Raw genomic sequence first — 18,045 nt, 5'->3', positions numbered from 1 at the left:
AATTGTATGTTGAATTTGCGTATTTAAATAGGTAAATCCTAAGTTTACAAATGCAATATAATATAGTCAAGATTGATTATAATGTCAATAAAATAATTGTATAGGTATGGTTGAAACCAAATACGTGACATAAGGGAGAGCAAATAAAAATTAGGGCATAAAATATTAAATATATACTAATATTGAAGAGCTAACTGGTGATTGCCAAACAAAGATATTGCAAGGTAGTTTTCCACTTCAATTTGTTGTGTGATTTGAATACTATTTTTATCAATAAACCCCCCAAGTAGTTAATATGATTGGCATACTTTTTTATTAAAAACTATTATTATTATTATTATACCCTTAGGTCATTTTACATGTTAATCTAAACAGCTCTGCTGATGGTCAATTTGAATTTGTTGTGGGATGGGGTTCGAACTTAAGACTTCCTTATTGAAATTAATGAGTAAGTTAACGGTGAACTAAGAGAAATTAACGGAAAAGATAATATGTAACAAAAAAGTTAACGGATAATCATATTCATTAAGGATAAATTAAGAAATCTTAAGAAAAAATTAAAATCTGATCAATCTGAGCCATTCATTTGATTAAAAAATTTGGTCGCCATAATTTATACATATTATAGACCTAACTCCCTTGCCCTCTTATTAGTATAGTAAATGTATGTAGAGTAATCATATCCAGTTATGCAAGCACTTGCGAATTTATAGAGTTGGCTTAATATTTAGACTGTTTTATTTGATCAAATATTTTAATTAATATTGAAATTAATTTCCAATAATCTTAAAAATTAAAAAGAAAAATATAAAAAGTTATCTAAACTCTTAATGTAGAAAAATAATGTAAAAATATTGTCTAGGAATTTAATAAAAGTAATAGTTAAAACAAATTAAACATATTTTTAAAATTAAAGTGTTTTTAAATTTATATCGAAAGCGTTAAATAATTTAAGAATAACTAAATAAATAAAAGAATAAATTCATATTCTTATTAATTATTTTACATATTATCAGTCAACATTAAATAACTAATTTACCAAAATTCATTTTTACAAATCGTTAGTATTATCCATTGTTCAAAATAAATAATATTATCAACTATTAACAAATCGTCAAACACTCTTATTTTACACACACATTAAAGATGGCTTGCTTCTTCTTCTCTTAAGGGTTGAATCCCTAACGGCTCAATCCCAGCCCCACGAGCATTTGAGAAAATATAAATCACGGTGACTCAATGACTCAGCAGATATGGTTAAATGTATGTGTCTTGCTGAAGTTCTAACATTAGTCTCTTCTTTTAAATACTATATACTGAATTAATGAGATAAATCCGTACGGACTTAAAAAAAAAAAAAAAAAAAAAAAAACTTCTTTATATCATTCCATGGTGGCATGGTGCCACCTTGGATTGCAAACTACTCTGTACAATAAATAATCCCCCACCAGGCCACCACGAAAGTTAATATGTTAGCTTATTTATTTATGTATTTTTTAAATAAATTCCTTATTTGAAGCTAAAGAAGCCGTCATAAAACTCAAAAGCGTAGGCTTGGGATTGCGGACGCAGAAAAAGACGGTGAAGATGAGGTGTGCCTGTCGTCACGTGACGTCATCGTCGTGTAGGGACCACCGTGAGAGAGAGAAAAAAGGTTTCGGAGAAAACTGAAAAGTATGCAAATCTCCTAAACCAAAAGTCGAGATTCCCCAGAATTTGATATATAATAATTTATTAATTTATCGGTTATATTTATTTCAGCTGTTATATCCAAATCTTGAAGCATTGCACTCAAAATCTTTAACTTTGAGACTATGCCTTCCTGGGAATCGTTAATTTGGACGGTGGAAATTTGCGCAATTTTATCCGAAGCAACCGATTGGAGAAGTTCAAGTCAAATTCAAAGCAAATCTGGGCCACAAGATTCATGAATTAATAAATTATTTGTATTACCGATAAGAGTTATGGTGAAACAAATGAATTTATGAATAATTCGATCTCGGTCCAAATTCCGAACTTATTATGGTATGAAATTTAGGGGATCAGACACGTTATTGGCAAATATTATGTCCACAGTGATAACGGGTGTGGTTGGGTGGAAGAGACTTATCTATCTTTAACTAAAAGTCAATGGTTTGATCATTAGCTTTGGATATGAAGCAGTCTTAAATCACTGTGTTCGATGGTAGAACCCTTAGATACACTCATGGTCAATTATGTGGACCATGATCCAAAACGATCTGTATGGACCACGGTCCACACAATAACTATTTCACGTTATTGTATTTATGAGAAGCGCATATGGAAGATTATATTCTCAAGTTAATTTTAATGGATCATTTTTCTTATTATTTTGGAGATGATTTTTTAAAAAAATGTTTTAGAAATTAACTAACTTTTAATTAGAATTCTACTTTTCATATTTCATATGAGTCCAAAAATTTGATAATTTGAGTTGTATAAATAGTTGGGAAAATAACTTGTAATGTATGTGTAATCTTGTATTCTCTAAAAGCAATAATACCTCCGCCAAGTTTATTGAATACTTTTACTAAAGCTTTTCACTTGTTTCCCGAAATACATGTTATGTAAATAATTTTGTAACTTGAACAAAAGTTAACGCAACATAATTTAAGTAGCATCCAACGAGACTTGCTGTTACACTTAATATAAGTATGTTTAGAGTATCCGAACCCTAACAATGACACAAATTGAATTTATATTTGAAATTTTAGGTGAGGTTGAAGAAATAGAAGGTAGGAGATTAGAGAGGCGAGAGATCGGTTGAAAAGATAAATCTTTTGTGGGTCTCGCATATTAGGGAAAAAAAAAAAAAGAAAAAAAGGCAAGCTTAGCTTGTGCGGGTTTGACACATTAAAAGCGTTCAACCGACATGTGCTCGTTGAATGCGTTTAATGCATTTTTTTTTTCATATTTTTAAAATTTCTCCTCCATCTCTTTTTTACTTTACAAAAAATTAAAACTTATAGAGGATAGATGCACTTAGACCACCTTAGTTAGGTATGTATTAGAGAACCAAACTGTCTCAATAAATAAATAAATTAGAAGTCATAGACTTAATATAATCTAGACTGTTGGTTCAATTCACTTATTTTACACATAAATTTGAACTAATTAAACTAACCCATATTTTCATACATAAATCTCAAAAGTATGATTGTGGATTGAGACTTGTAAGCACTTCGAGAAAATGACATTCATAAAATGTCCATTATTTATCAGATCAGGATTCAGGAGAAGAAACTTTCAATAACAGTATTGAATACGCGGGACGACTTTCTTAGCTAATTAATCAATTATCTACTTCAATTAATAACCAGGAAAAAAAGCTAATGCTTTTGCCTGTCTGGTCTCCCTTTTTGATTGATTAAATAAAAAACGAATCATAATTTTTACCTATTAATTAGTCTTGAGTCAATCAGATAACATTATAAGATATTATTAACATATTATGCACTCCGAGTCACTTCATACCACTTGATCATAATGTCATTCACTAATTTCAATTTATTTAAATGCACATATAAAGAATATATTAATTGCTGACACATAATTTGAATCTTATTTTGAGCTTTGTTACACCTTAGTAGTACTCGAAATTTTCAATAAATCAATGATAAAGACGTGAATTTTACTCTAAAGAGAAGAAATACACTTACCATTTTTTAAAAGGAAAATAATATAAATACGTACTCCTATTTTCTAGTTTCAACTTTTACTCTCACACTTAAAATTCTGATGTAAACGTTTTAATAAAAGGTCACATACAAAAATAATCTATCAACATCCACCCTATCAGGGAATAAGATTTGAGATTACACACATGCAGAAGTCTTTTAAAATATATAAGAAAAAAAATATAGAAATATAGTAGTTTCCAAAAAAAAATAAAAAATAGAGAATATAGTAACTACTTTTAGGGGTGTGGGGCCCAAGCTTTTGTGTTCACATTCTTTTTTCAACTAGGGGCGGGCCCCACTGAGGCCATCCTATCCGGGGACACGGAGGCTTCCTCAGCAAGTGCCTTGCCATCGACGTAACCCTATCTTCTTATACCGATGCTTTTTCTCCGTGTTGCCTCTGTTAGTTTTTGTCGTCCATTATTATTATATTATTATTATCTCAACGGACATGGAAACAGTGCCGGAAGCTGCGAGTTTTGACCCGCTGGTGGGTCACGGAGGAGGAGGAGGAGCAGACACAGAACAGGCGGCGGCGGCGGCGGCCGACGAGGCCGCGGTGGTTTACCTTCCCCCGGGTTTCAGGTTCCATCCCACAGACGAAGAGATCATCGTTCATTATCTTAAGAAGAAAGTCACGGACATCACCTTCAGCTCCGTCGCCATTGGAGAGGTCGACCTCAACAAATGCGAACCTTGGGATTTACCCAGTAAGTTCCGATTCAGAGTGCATGCGGTGTTATTTAGTTGAATATAATTTGTATAAACAGTATTGATAATGGAGATTTGATTGCAGGGAAAGCTAAGATGATGGGGAAGAAGGAATGGTTCTTCTTTTGGCAGAAGGACAGGAAGTATCCGACGGGGACGCGGACGAACCGGGCGACGGAGTCCGGTTACTGGAAGGCCACCGGAAAAGATAAGGAGATTTTCCAGTCCGGCAGAGGGAGCGGTAACTGCGTTGTTGGGATGAAGAAAACCCTTGTTTTCTACAAAGGCAGAGCTCCCAAAGGACAGAAAACCAATTGGATCATGCATGAATACAGACTCCATCCCACCCAATTTTACAACACAACAAGGGTATGTATATATCTCTCTCTTCTTCTTCTTCTTTTTTTTTTTTTTTTAAAAAAAAAAAAAAAAATTAATATTGAACCAACAACCACTATCTAATGGTCTGCACAGGATAAATTATACCTTGTAATTTTAGTTTTGTAACGACCACACAATAAACCTGCCTAGTTTCAGCCTTGGTTTCATAGTTGACCTGCTCAAATTAAACCATAGAGGTCAATATGCTGTTTTAGCTGTGAGTTAATTAAAAACTTAATAATCATGGTGAATTTATTGGTTTAATTATGTGTTATAAAGGTTATTAATTACTTGTAGTTTTTGAGTTATTATGATTTTTTTTAAATTTAATTTACAATTATTTTTCATAAATCCTAATTCACCAAAGTTAATAAAACAATAATTTTACTAATTATTTCCCTTATTCCATCCAATGGTCCAAAGCACACTCTAATGAAAAAATGTAGAGCATTAATTAACATCTCTATTAAATTATAAAACAAATTAATTGCAAAAAAAAAAAAAAAAAAAAAAACTAATTGTTTTGTTGTTGTAATTTCAGGAAGAATGGGTTGTATGCAGAGTGTTTCACAAGCAGACCACAGGAGTTGTGTACATGAGAAGAAGTCCGCCTCACAACGACGCCGTATCAAGGATCGACTCCATCTCCGTCGTTGATCATCACCTACTCCAAAGCCCTTCAAAGCTCCCACCTCTAACCGATTTCACAGATTACTCCGACGACAAACCGCCGGCGGCGCCTCTTCCCTGCTCTCTCAACCTCCAGAACCCGCCCTCCGCCCTCTTCTACCCTAACTCCGACACCACCACCACGGCGGCGGCGCTGAAGGCGGAGAGTTTTTCTCAGGACGCCGGGATCAGCCCTGACGTGACGCCCACGGAGATATCGTGGGAGCTGCCGGACGGCGGCGCGGCTCTCGGCGGTCTGTACGATGATAGCATGGCCGATCTCGATCGTTATTATTCGTTTTTGAATTACTACTGATGATCTGGTAATTATTGATGAATTGAAGAAAGAACATAAGCTTGTTGTTTAGTGGTCGTGATTAAAGGCTAATGTAGGCGTACGTCATACGTACGATGATGATGCACCGTCGCATGAAATGGGGGTTTCGTGACGACTCAGGTAATTATCCGTTAATTGTTCGTGATTATTTGACTGATTAGAAAGAAATTAAACTAAACATCCGTATTCGTATGTAAATTTATGGGGTTATCGTGCTGGGGAATTTTTGTATGCCCCAAAACACCCCTAGTGTTTATTGTAGTTTCCTTAATACTATATACTTTCGATTTTTTTTCTTTTTCTTTTTCTTTTGCGAACTCCATATGTAAATTTTATGATATGATGACATACGGTTTAATGTTTAAGTTATATATAGTTTCTCTGTATCATTTTATGTATATATTCAGTTAGTTAATGAGACTTATTTTAAATTACTTACCATTCAAATTCTGTTATGATATTTAGCTTAGTATTAGTGCAAACCATTTATATATTTGAAATTGCGTTAAAATTAAAATATTTTAAATATAAAAAGTGTAAAATAATGAAAAAACAATAAAAAAATAAGTTTATCTATCTAATGATTAGTAAACACGTAAAATAAGCCATTTTCAAAAGTAAAAATAAAAATAAATAAACATGTAAAATAAGTATATATTGATATCGAATCATATATGCAGTAGATGATGCCATTTTAAAAGTAAGTCGATTCTTGTCAATATTCTTTTAGTCGAGTTCACCGCTTAATGTTGGTTAATTGTGAGCTATTACAAATGAGTCGAGTTTACTTAATGTATGTCCTTGAGTAGTACTGTTAGTTTATATTGTTATCCAAAAAAAAAAAAACACATAGAAATTTCCATATTATATACTTTAGAAACTTTTTTTTTTTTAATAAAAATTATGTTTTAGATCATTTTGGTATCCTAACCATTGAAATTTCCATCTTATACTTTGGAAACTCATTTTTTTTTTTATATATGCTAATATTTTTTAATTAATCATCTAATGTTATGTGTATTTTTTAAAATAAAAATCTTTAATATATTGTAGTTGTCTTATTTCAATAGGTAATATTTAAATAATAATATTTACTTATATATTTTTTTTTCTGAATGCTACTGGCTCTATTACATTGTAGTATCTGTTCACCTACTAAAACACAAAGAGCCAATAACACCTCCACTGAAGCTTGAACTCACAACCTTCTAAATGGAAGTCCAACCCGGGTACCATTAAACCACATAGTCCTAGTAATAAGTGAAATACTCTAATACCAGTTAGTTTAAAAAAAATAAAAAAAAATCAGGACAATAATAACATACATTAATGAAGTTAAATATTACACCTATTCTAATAAATAACAATTAATTTTACCAAAAATATTGGCAGACTTAGTCAATTAGCAGATGTACTAGATTTTATACAAAAAAAAAAAAAAAACAAAAAAAAAACAAATAAACAATAAATAGGAGACTAAAATTTTAACTAGGCATGAGAACATGTTAACACAATAATACCATGAACATGATAAGGTTAAACATAGATATGATTTTTAAACAGGTTATGTTAAACGGGTTGATATGATAAAAATGTTTAGGTAACATATTTTGGGTCCACACATGACACAATATGACAAGATAACTCGTTAAAAACCCATTAGACATATATGTTAATATAAATCTATATTTAGAAAATCAACTTTGCAACAATTTTTTTTAAACATACAATTAAATCCAATAAAATATAGTAAAGATATTCAATTCATAATATATCATAATATTCATAAAATGATAGAATAATATCAAAAAATCATAATATTAACGTGGGTTTCTTAATAAGTTAAACAATTTGACACGTTAATACACTATAATTTTAAATGAGTTCTTAACCGGCCAATCCTTTAACGATTCGGGACATGTTAAGGCTAAACACTAACGTGTTATTTTTGTGTCCAATTTTGTGTTGTGTTACAAAATGCCGTATCTAATTTTAACATAATGGGAAATCACATGTCTTTTTGGTTAAGTTAAGTGAAATAAACTTATTATTTTATGGTTGGTGTATACATGTACATGGTGAGCTGTTAATTAAGGAGTCATTGATGGAGACTCTCCATTATTGTAGACGAAGAAGCTAAGAGGGAAATAATAAGAAGGTTTCCTTACATAATCCAAAGACCCACTACCTTAAATTGTACAAAAGTCATTGACAGGGATTTTTTTTTTTTTTTTTTTTGAGTATACCGTCTTATACGTTTTGTGCATTAGTTTGATGTTCGGATCAGGGTCCAGGGTCAAGTGTCATTTAAAAAATACAGAGTATTTTATTTTATTTTAGAAGAGTCAGAACCTCCACCTATATAATGGCCCTAACCCTTCAGAGCAATTCCTTTCTCTTCTTCTGGGCAATTTTCATTAACAGGCTTCTCTAGACCAATTCTTTCATGGCCCGTTTGGTTCACGAAATAGGCCGGGAATGGCATAACATTTTCAGTAATAGGCATATTCCTTTGTTTGGTAACCATTTCTATTACCAGGAATAATATTCCTGGTAATAGCCTATTACCTCAAATAAGGTAATAGCTATTACTAGGCAGCCCCCTGGTATTAGCCTATTACTGAACGCTCAGGAATAGATTTTAGAATCTATTTTCATTTTTACCCCTTTCATTTAACCTAATTTTTTTTATCCTATATATAAATTTATCATATTTCACCACCGTTGTCGCCACCACTACCATCACCACCAGAACCACCGCCACCACCGCCACAACCGTCGTCGCACCCACCAACACTGCCACAACCGTCACCGCCCCCACCACCACCACCGCCGCCCCCACCACTGCCACCGCCACCACCACCACCACCACTGCCACAACCGTCGCCGCCCCCCACCACCACTGCCACAACCGTCACCGTCACCACCACCACCGTCGCCCCCACCACTACTACCGCCATCACCACCACCGCCGCCACCATCGCCACCATCACATATTTTTATAAGGGTATTTATGTCTTTTAAAACATATTCCATTTCTATTCCTTAAATCAATCAAACACTGTAATATAATTCCTAAAGTCTATTCCTTCCACGAACCAAACAATAGAATACAATTCCTATTCTATTCATTGCCTATTCCATTCCTTATGGAATAATATTCCTATTATCTCAAAATTCATTCCGTAAACCAAACGTGCTGTCAATGAATTTATCTCCTTCAATCTATTTTCATAAGGAATTTCCTACAATTTCATAGGGGAATTATTGATTTCGATATACACTAAACCAATATGTTCTATCAATCATATTAAGAAGCTAGTATCGAAGAGGATATATATTTATGGTCTTGGAATATGATACGACTGTATGTTAAGTCATCATGTATCTTTTATTTTATCTTATATTTATGACTAGTTATGAATTTTAATACGTTTTTTTTTTTTTTTTTAAATGTAATCCTCATTTAGAACTAGTAGCAAAAGAATATATAATTAATTGAGATTAGATTAGATATACCATTATTCTATCACTAGAGATTCATACCGCGGGTAACTAATAGAAAACTTAACATTTAAGTTTTTCCATATTGTAAATAAGGTTGATATATGCTTTTGTACACTGTTAATACATGGAATATCAAGTTCGGGCATATACATTCACGTGTATGAAAGCTGGGAGAAGAAAGGTTCGGAGATCGAGGTAGCAGCGAAGCTACCTTAACTAAACCTTTCTCTTTGATTTCAACCTTAAAAGTGAAACACCTTTCCTGTTCTGTGCCACGCGTACAACGTAACTCCTATTTTATTAATCTACTCAAAATTTGGATGCCCGTATTATTCTATAATTATTCTGCGGGTTAACCGTGTATGGTGCAGCAAAACATGGAGCGGCGCGGCACGCCACGCCACGCCCGACCTTCCTGCAACACTCCTCAAGTCTCTCACCGCACACTTTAATTTGATTCCTCCACATGCCAGATCCCACTATGATACAACGCATAATCAACAAATTCATACAACATATATTATTAATTGTGGACTAATTCCACTTTTGGAATTTTAAACTTTTTAGGTTGAGTGACAGAAAATTTACAATAAATAAGTAGCGCCTTGTAAATCAATTTAGGTTATTTATAACAGACCGATTCAAACAAAGAAAGTTAATTAATAGACCGTTGGTGATAAAACTTTGCACTATTTTTCTTATGATGTGTTGTTGTGTTGAGAGAAGGGGTTCTTAAGAGTAGAGCACAAGGGTGGTTCATTGTTGGTAGTACAAATTAAAAGACCTGAGTTTCTGAAATGCTAAAGAATCACTATTTTTCAGTGTTGCAAAAATCGGCCTAGGCGGTGGCCTAGGCGCTAGGCACCCCTAGACCTAGGTGAATTACCCTCTAGGCGCCTAACTCGGTCGAATTCAGCTGAGTTAACTCGTCCAATTCAACCGAGTTAGCAGAGTTAACTCGACCGTGTCATATATATTATAATATGACACATGACACACCACACACATGCACTTTTTTTTTTTTTTTAGCCGCTTAGGCACTAAGCATTATTCTATCGCTCAAGTAGTACCTAACGTCTATTGCAACCATGCTATTTTTGTATCGCAATTCGTGAGCATCTTGAATTATGATAGAGTCTACTTGGTTCTGCACGTGTATAGGAAGGTAAATAATTGTTCAAAATGAATTACGTCTAATTTAACAAGGGCTTTATGTTTTTGAAACTCTTATCGTTCGAGGATGTTGTCTTTGTTGGCATGTCTTTCCCACGATTTTGTAGCTGTTATTTGTGGAGCGTTATGCTGTGCATCCGTATGCACCATGCATGGTGCATACGGATGCAAAAACGACGTCGTTTTGGCGTCTAACTTAAAAATAATAATAATTCAGAATTGCATAACTACACATCCATAATTTCACTATACTTTCATAATTTCATAACTATACATCTAGAATTGCATAACTACACTTTCAGAATTGCATAACTACACTTCCACAATTGCATAACTATAATTTCAGAATTGCATAACTACACATACATAACTTCATAACTATACATCCAGAATTGCATAACTACACTTCCAGAATTTCATAACTAAAAAATCCAAAATGAATGAACTAAAAATGAATAACATAATGTTGTTGTTGGGAATCGAAACTGATTTTTTTTAAGTAAGACGCGCATTTTATACAAAACAACGTCGTTTTTGCATCCGTATGCATCATGCAGGGTGCATACGACACAGCATAATTTGCCGTTATTTGTTGTTGTCTTTTAATTGTATAGTTTTGATCCTAGCCTTCTATTAGATTCTGAATTGTCAATGGACCACTCAAATGGCCTAATAATGTTCTATGAGTAAAAAGCCCATTTTTTATAGCTCAAATATTTTCAGCAATAGGCCCAATCCGAAGCTCATTCAGCTTTTCATGATGTGACCCAATTACCGCTCCTGAAGGTCCATAATCCCGACCCGATTCGTAAACTGCCATTCTTGTTGGCTGTTGCTCTCTCCTCCCGTCGGCGACCGGCGCTCGATTCTCCGAAGAAATGGCTACGGAAGAAGCGGCGGCAACCCTATTGATTCGGCATCTCCCGGAAGCGATCCCTCCCGAAACCCTTTCTAGACTCTTCTCCCACTACGGCGCGTCCTCCGTCCGGCCCTGTACTCATGGAAGGTCTGTGTACTCTATTCAATATTAGAGCAAAAGTGCAGGCATTCTTCTTGTGTTTTTCTTACCAGTTCGCTTGAGTGCAGAAACGTATCTAATCAGTTTTCCAAATTCCGGAAATAATTGGTTAACTTAGTAAAATTCTTCCGTGAACTTTCAGAGTGAGTAATAATAGCGTGTATTAAGATGTGTGTGTGTTTCGATCACTGACCTGGAGCTGCATGTGTCCTCTCCAGTGTAAAAAATTGTGCATTTGTGGATTTCAAGGACGAAGCATTGGCATATCAAGCACACAGACAGTTAAATGGGTACTTATTTTTATTCCCCCCTACCCCCTCTTTTGTTGGGTTTCAATTCTTCATGATCCTGAGTACGTTTCTGTTTGTCAGCCTACGGTTTCTCGGTAAAATATTGTCTGTTGAAAAAGCTAGTAAACGAACGGCTGAAGACAAGCATGGGAAGAGTGAACCTGGGACTGGAAAAGACTCCATCTCTTTGATCAAAGATGGTGCTTCATACAAAGATCTTGATGGAAGCACACTCTCCTATCGTCGTAATGAACCCATTGCCCAAAGGCTAGGTGTGGACTATCCATTCCCTCCCCACCTTGAGTAAGCATGCTTTCTACTACTTAATGGGCTTTACTTTGTTGAGATACCTAGCTGTTCAAATTCACCTAAACTTTCTGTCATCTTGTCTATCTGCTAGTCCCTTGCTTTATTTGCGGCTAAAATTATGCATCTTTACATCAATTTCAAACGCTTCTTGTCTACACAAACATGTACTAGAGTGACCATGGAGGCCACATTGAAAAGGCTTGTACTGGCATCGCTAGGTCTTCTGTTTGCATGTTTAAGATAAACCACAGAGTTTCATGAAGAAATATAAATTGTAGACTAAATAAATTTATTAAATTATGGTACTAACTGAGCATCACTGGAGTTTGCATATATCACTTACTAACCTGCTTTGGAAACAGATATGCATACCCCCCACCTGATGGACATATTTTGACCAATATTGTGAATGCTCTTATTGCTGTTCCACGGTTTTATACACAGGTGATGCCAGTTTCCTATTTTGAATTTTCTCCTTTCTTTAGTTTTTTTCTACTTAACGTTTCCAGCTATGTCAATCAATTCATCTGGCTAGTTTATTTTACCTCATTTTTTGTGATTAAAACATGGGCTATAGGTCTTACACTTAATGAACAAGATGAATATCCCAGCTCCATTCCGGACAGCATTGCCAACTCCACCACTGCCAAATCCAGCTTCTTTCCAGCCTCCACCTCCACCACCACCTCCTCCAACAGATATTGGAAGTATAGTGGAAAATCTGTCGAGCAGTGAATCAGAAATGGAGTCTTCAGATGAGGTAGTGTCACATTCTGGTATAGTGGTATTAGAGTATTTCATGTTCTAAAGTGCAAGTTGCTTTGGTAAGTGGGTGTGTAGCTCCATTGAAATCAGTTAGAGTTTGTGTAAATGTCTGGTACAGGTGCTTGTACTATTTGCAGATAACCACAGAGAAATTCCCAAAATATACGATTAGATACTTATCCCTCTGAAAAGGGGGGAAAAAAGAACTAGTGCCATTACCATTTCTAGTGTTGAAAATTAACTAGGCAGAATTCTTTCCTGGATTGTTCATGGGATAGAGTGATCTTTGTAAGTTATTTTTGGTGCAAAGCAATGAGATTCTACTATCATAACTTTAATGTGTATTTAGCCAGCTTGGAAGAGTTGTTTAAGCCTTTAAGGCAGTTCCTCTTTTATTTAGGATGATATTTTGTCCTCCATTGCATCTCTTCTTTTGATAAAGTGTTTTATCTTTTATAACACAATTCTGCTACTAGCATTCTATAAACTAAAGGATTTCTGGAAGAGGGCTTGAGGTTGTTGTTGGGGAATGGGGGTTTGGTGTATTGACATAGACAATTTTCATACCTTGGATAACATTTGGAGTCTGTATGGTTAGTTTGCCTCTAATTTCCCCTTTTCCTGTCTTTAATCCCTTCTTTTACCCTAATCTCTATCTTCTTCAATAAACTTTTAATAAAATAAATAGATTAACAGAAGCAGTGAAATTATCATGATTTTGTGAATTTTATATTTTAGGAAACTCCAACTGTTGGGGCCCCTGAAAGAAAGCGTATGAAGCGAGAAGCTATCGTGGGTCCTGGAGTGAACAAGGATGTGGCTCATGAGTCTGTTGGATTGAAACCTGCTGCTTTGCTTCCAAAAGAAATGCCAATAATAAAAAAGAAGAATCCTGTGCTACAGGTCACTGTGATGGATTCTAAAGTCCACTTTAAGCCCCCCCCCCCCCCCCCCCCCCCCCCCCAACTCTTAAATATGGCGGCAATAAGTTTTTTATTTTATTTTATTTTATTTAATGTGTTTGCAGATCAAAATAGCACCTAAACAGGTTCAATGTGACTTGATGGATGATGAAAGCACAAGAGAAAGTCATGGGCAAGATGAAGAGAAATTGGATAACAAACCTGTTCTGACTATCGAAGAATTGAAGAGTGGGAAATTGGTTCCTGAAGAAATTTTGTCACTTCCGGTGTTCAAGGTGGGGGATTTGGTTACTGTACATGTTAAGCTCATGTAGTGACTTGCACTTCATTTTTCATAACATATAAGCAGCTGCAATTATTGGAGAGCTAATAGTAACAGTTTGATTTTTTGTTATTTTTTGGCTAATTGGTTTGGCACTTCATTCTTTGCACAGAATTATTCTGCTGGAAATCCTTCTCGTGTGTTGTACATCAAAAACTTGGCTAGAGATGTGATTGCTGATGATTTCTATTTCATATTTGGTAAGTAGAGATGCTCTAGCTTATTCTAAAAGGATTTGATTTTTCTTGGTTGTTAGCATTAACCATAAATGATACCTACTGAAGAAATAAAAAGTTGTCATTTAAACTTTGTGATTTCTTCCAGTATATCATGTGTGAAATGATCCACAGGATCCTTCTTTGGAAGTATTGATACTGCTAGATCCAGTCTCACTGTGAAGTTAATGCAGGTTAGATTTTATTTTTCAATTCAGAAAGATGAGAGAGTAAAACAGTATGCAGCTACATAGAAAATCAACAAACTCCCATATATTCTTGAAGAAAAGAACCCATATATATAGAGAGTAGATAATTGCGAGTTGGGAGAATTCAAGACATAACTTTAGAGGTCAGACAATGATAAAACATTTCAAAGGCGCAGTAGACAACATTATACAACAAAAGCGACCTTAAAAACGAAACTGCTGAGGGAAAAGAAAAAGAAGTTTGTTCAATACACTGAATACCACATATAGAGATAGAAGAGGGTAATCCGTTTAAGAAGCTGAGTTTAGTAACCATTCTATCATTGCCGTGTACCGAAAATTGAAACTTGAAAGCTACACTTAAAGCTTTTGAAATGCTTACTGCAGGAAGGAAGAATGCGGGGTCAAGCTTTTATTACATTTCCATCAGTTGAGCTTGCTCAGAATGCTTTGGTATGTCTTCTGAATTTAATTTAATTTATTTTTCTTTTTCTTACATGTATTAAGTTATGGTATTGTATGATTCTCTTTCTATTCTTATTTTATTTACATTCGTGATTAACTTCTTAAAGATTGCATCCATGCTACCAACTTGGTGGTGTGTGCAACTACTCTTGTGAAATTAATTAATTAATTAATTATGATGTACCATAGGGAACACAAACTAGTGATCCTACTTTATCACAATAAGCTTATTGAAGTTGCAAATTACATTTTGATGTTTTTGAAACAATAAATACATAACTTTAGATTCCTTGTACAGTAATACTCCATATTATATTGAAGAGTAAATGATCATGGCTTCCAAACTTAATTTTGCTTAGTAATTGATATTGTGCATGAGATCTTGAGGTTCTTCATCGCCTGCAGTGTGCATGAAAAACTTTTAACAGTGAGGGCATTCTTACGCCCCCTTTGGGAGAGCAGTGATTTTGGAGTGATTAGAGCGATGATGTTGAGATTGGAGTGATTAGAGCGATGATGTTGAGATTGGAGTGGTGAAGTGTGTATGGAAAAACAGCGATGGCAATATTATGAGTATTAAAAACAATAAAACATATAAAAATATATACATAATATAGAGAAATTTTGTATATATTTGCTCGCAATATAATCATTTAAATATATTTTCATATAATAAATTTTATGTCAATAAATTTATTTTGTTTATTTGAATTAAAAACTTCTAATAAAAAGAGTAGCAGAAGTGCAGAACCCAAATGTTCTGTGTTCAGAACCACCCCTTCACCGCCCCCCCCCCCCCCCCCCCCCCCTTTCTTTTTTTAATAACAAGGGATAAGGTTTCAACCGGTCCTTCCAAATGGGGCCATAGTGAGTGAATAGGACTATAGGAAATGTGATGTGAGCAATATCAATAGTTGATGATTAGCAAGAAGCTGTGATATTACCCAAAGCATGTGGACAAATTGGTCTTTGGATTGTTCTGAGTTGTGTTGTCAATAAGGCACCTTACCTGCATCTTTCCTAACTCCATATTATCTCTGAAACTCTAGAATTTGATTGATGTTACAACCCTATCCATATTTTAGCTGGCTGTCAATTTGTTGTACTTGTATTCCAAAACCAGTTTATGGTGTGTGTTGAACTCTTTCTAATGCTTATAGTAAACAATGACTGCAGAACCTGGTGAATGGATACGTGTTTAAAGGCAAGCCCATTGTCATTCAGTTTGGCCGTAATCCTGCTACCGCAACTAGCTAATTAGAATTGCAGACTGTTCGCTATTTTCCTCTAAAAGAAGCTCACTGAAATTTAGAGCATTGCCTTCAAGACTTCAATGCCAGGTATACATCGCAGTTATGACCCACCATTGTTGCATTTGGCTAACTTTTATTGAGTTAAGTTACATCATTTTGATGTTAATTTTGTTGAGCATATGATCGTCCTGTTTGGTAAATAGTTGTTAGCTGATTGTGTTAATTAGAGGGTATAACTAGTTGATAACATTAGCTGTTATAGAAAAGTATTTGATAAATTAGCTGTTAGCTGATAGCTGTTTGGTATGATTTCTTTTCTAAAAAAGTTAATTGAAAAAGTTGCTTGGAGTAGCTTTTTGAATTTTAGCATTTTGGAGTTGCAAAACGCTAATTAACCAAACACTTATTTTGATATTTTAACTAAATCAAACAATTAATAGTGATAAAAAAAAAAAAACCAAAATTGGCCTATAGGCTAATTATTTTACCAAACAGGGCCATATAAACGTGCAATCCAATTATTAACTTAGGCTTTTAGTTGAGATCGAGCATGCTTCAGTTTGGTAGTAGAGTCATCCCCATGCCAAAGGTCATGAGTTTAAATCTCCGCTCTGGAATTTAGCTTGCATTTTCTCGAATGTAAATTCAGTTGAATGAAGATTTCCGGCGTTTGTGGGGGAGATTCCAGCGAGCTTCTGGCCAAATGATGAAGACACGCGAATACGTTGCAGAGATGATGACAAATACTAGAGTCCGCCATGTCCGATAAAAGAAGCTTCATGCCGACAAGCGGTTTCTGCCTTTTAAACAAACACACCTTGCACATTTTATGTATAACCTTGTTCATAGATTATGGTCCAGTGTTTTGTGTTTGGATTGGGGAGAAACATTTTGACAGATTTAGTACATTATTATCATGTCTCATGCCGTATGTAAAAATATGTTAATTTCTGGTGAATTAATTGTTCATTTTAAGGATATATTGAACATTTTCATTCAAGTTGCTGTATTTAATGAAAGGATAAATGGTCAAATATGTTTCTTCTACGTTATACAAAGCCATTTAGGGGGCGTTTGGTTCAGGTTATATAACATAACCAAGGGAATGTGACATTCCAAAGCTCACATTCCGGTGTTTGGTTCATATTATCTTAGGGAATCTGACATTCCCAAGGAATGTCATATTCCCTCCACATAGGATTTTGAAGGGAATGTGATTCCCTTCAAAATCTTAGGTAATGTAAGATAACCTTGGTTATCTTAAGGATATTATAGTATGTGTAAAAGATAACCCTAAACCAAACATGATTATATTACATACCCCAATTTTAGCCAAACACAGGAATCTAACATTCCCAGTAATCTAATATCCCCAGCAATCTAACATCCCCTAAGGTAATCTGACATTCCGTGAACCAAACGACCCCTTAGATTTAAATATAATTCTGCAAAATTTAAAAATTAATGAAAGGATAATTCGAAAAAAGTTTGGGAATAATAGTTTGAAAATAGTTCGACTAAAAAAGTGTTGGCAAAAATACTAGGCTTCTGTAAATTGCGAGGTGTCTTTTTTTTTTTTTTTTTTTTTAAGCAAATTAATGTGGTTAGATAAACTGAAATAGAGTCAAGCGGGACAACGTTTCAATACAACAATGTTTCAATACATAGCCAATTCTCTGATTTAAGAATAAAATTAATTGAGCAGAAATCAAACGTAGATATGCAAGCCTGGCAACCATTAATAGCATAACCAATCATTAATAGCATAACCAGAAATCAAACGTAGATATGCAAGCC

General features: G+C 34.5%; 2 protein-coding genes across 5 annotated transcripts; both read left to right on the top strand.

Annotated features, from left to right (window-relative positions):
• Positions 1 to 4,118: 4,118 nt before the first annotated feature.
• On the top strand, positions 4,119 to 6,185 carry LOC109159330 (NAC domain-containing protein 92-like). Its single transcript, XM_019307460.1, has 3 exons — positions 4,119 to 4,411; positions 4,498 to 4,781; positions 5,335 to 6,185. Exons 1-3 carry the CDS (start codon positions 4,153 to 4,155, stop codon positions 5,776 to 5,778), a joined length of 987 nt encoding a protein of 328 aa, XP_019163005.1. The 5' UTR covers positions 4,119 to 4,152; the 3' UTR covers positions 5,779 to 6,185.
• A 5,059-nt stretch (positions 6,186 to 11,244) lies between these two features.
• Positions 11,245 to 17,284, top strand: LOC109158642 (U11/U12 small nuclear ribonucleoprotein 65 kDa protein). 4 transcript variants are annotated; one of them, XM_019306531.1, is made up of 12 exons: positions 11,246 to 11,485; positions 11,716 to 11,787; positions 11,869 to 12,090; positions 12,459 to 12,540; positions 12,674 to 12,856; positions 13,600 to 13,764; positions 13,889 to 14,059; positions 14,219 to 14,306; positions 14,457 to 14,515; positions 14,918 to 14,983; positions 16,172 to 16,335; positions 16,898 to 17,284. In XM_019306531.1, exons 1-11 carry the CDS (start codon positions 11,358 to 11,360, stop codon positions 16,250 to 16,252), a joined length of 1,317 nt encoding a protein of 438 aa, XP_019162076.1. In that variant the 5' UTR covers positions 11,246 to 11,357; the 3' UTR covers positions 16,253 to 16,335; positions 16,898 to 17,284. The 4 variants fall into 4 exon arrangements, with proteins under 4 accessions (XP_019162079.1, XP_019162076.1, XP_019162077.1 ...); XM_019306532.1 differs by having other exon boundaries at positions 16,172 to 16,336; positions 16,859 to 17,284; XM_019306534.1 differs by lacking the exons at positions 14,918 to 14,983; positions 16,172 to 16,335; positions 16,898 to 17,284 and adding an exon at positions 14,895 to 14,913 and having other exon boundaries at positions 11,245 to 11,485; positions 14,457 to 14,539.
• Positions 17,285 to 18,045: the final 761 nt, after the last annotated feature.

Source organism: Ipomoea nil, unplaced genomic scaffold (genome assembly GCF_001879475.1).
Source record: "Ipomoea nil cultivar Tokyo-kokei standard unplaced genomic scaffold, Asagao_1.1 scaffold2826, whole genome shotgun sequence".
NCBI lineage: Eukaryota > Viridiplantae > Streptophyta > Magnoliopsida > Solanales > Convolvulaceae > Ipomoea > Ipomoea nil.
This window is presented reverse-complemented; position numbering and strand designations above follow the sequence as displayed.

Coding starts and splice junctions, on each gene's coding strand:
- LOC109159330 (XM_019307460.1), top strand. CDS start 4,153: ATGGAAACAGTGCCGGAAGCTGCGAGTTTTGACCCGCTGGTGGGTCAC. Junction 4,412..4,497: donor CGAACCTTGGGATTTACCCA/GTAAGTTCCGAT, acceptor ATTTGATTGCAG/GGAAAGCTAAGATGATGGGG. Junction 4,782..5,334: donor AATTTTACAACACAACAAGG/GTATGTATATAT, acceptor TTGTAATTTCAG/GAAGAATGGGTTGTATGCAG.
- LOC109158642 (XM_019306531.1), top strand. CDS start 11,358: ATGGCTACGGAAGAAGCGGCGGCAACCCTATTGATTCGGCATCTCCCG. Junction 14,060..14,218: donor TGTCACTTCCGGTGTTCAAG/GTGGGGGATTTG, acceptor TTCTTTGCACAG/AATTATTCTGCTGGAAATCC. Junction 14,516..14,917: donor TCACTGTGAAGTTAATGCAG/GTTAGATTTTAT, acceptor TGCTTACTGCAG/GAAGGAAGAATGCGGGGTCA.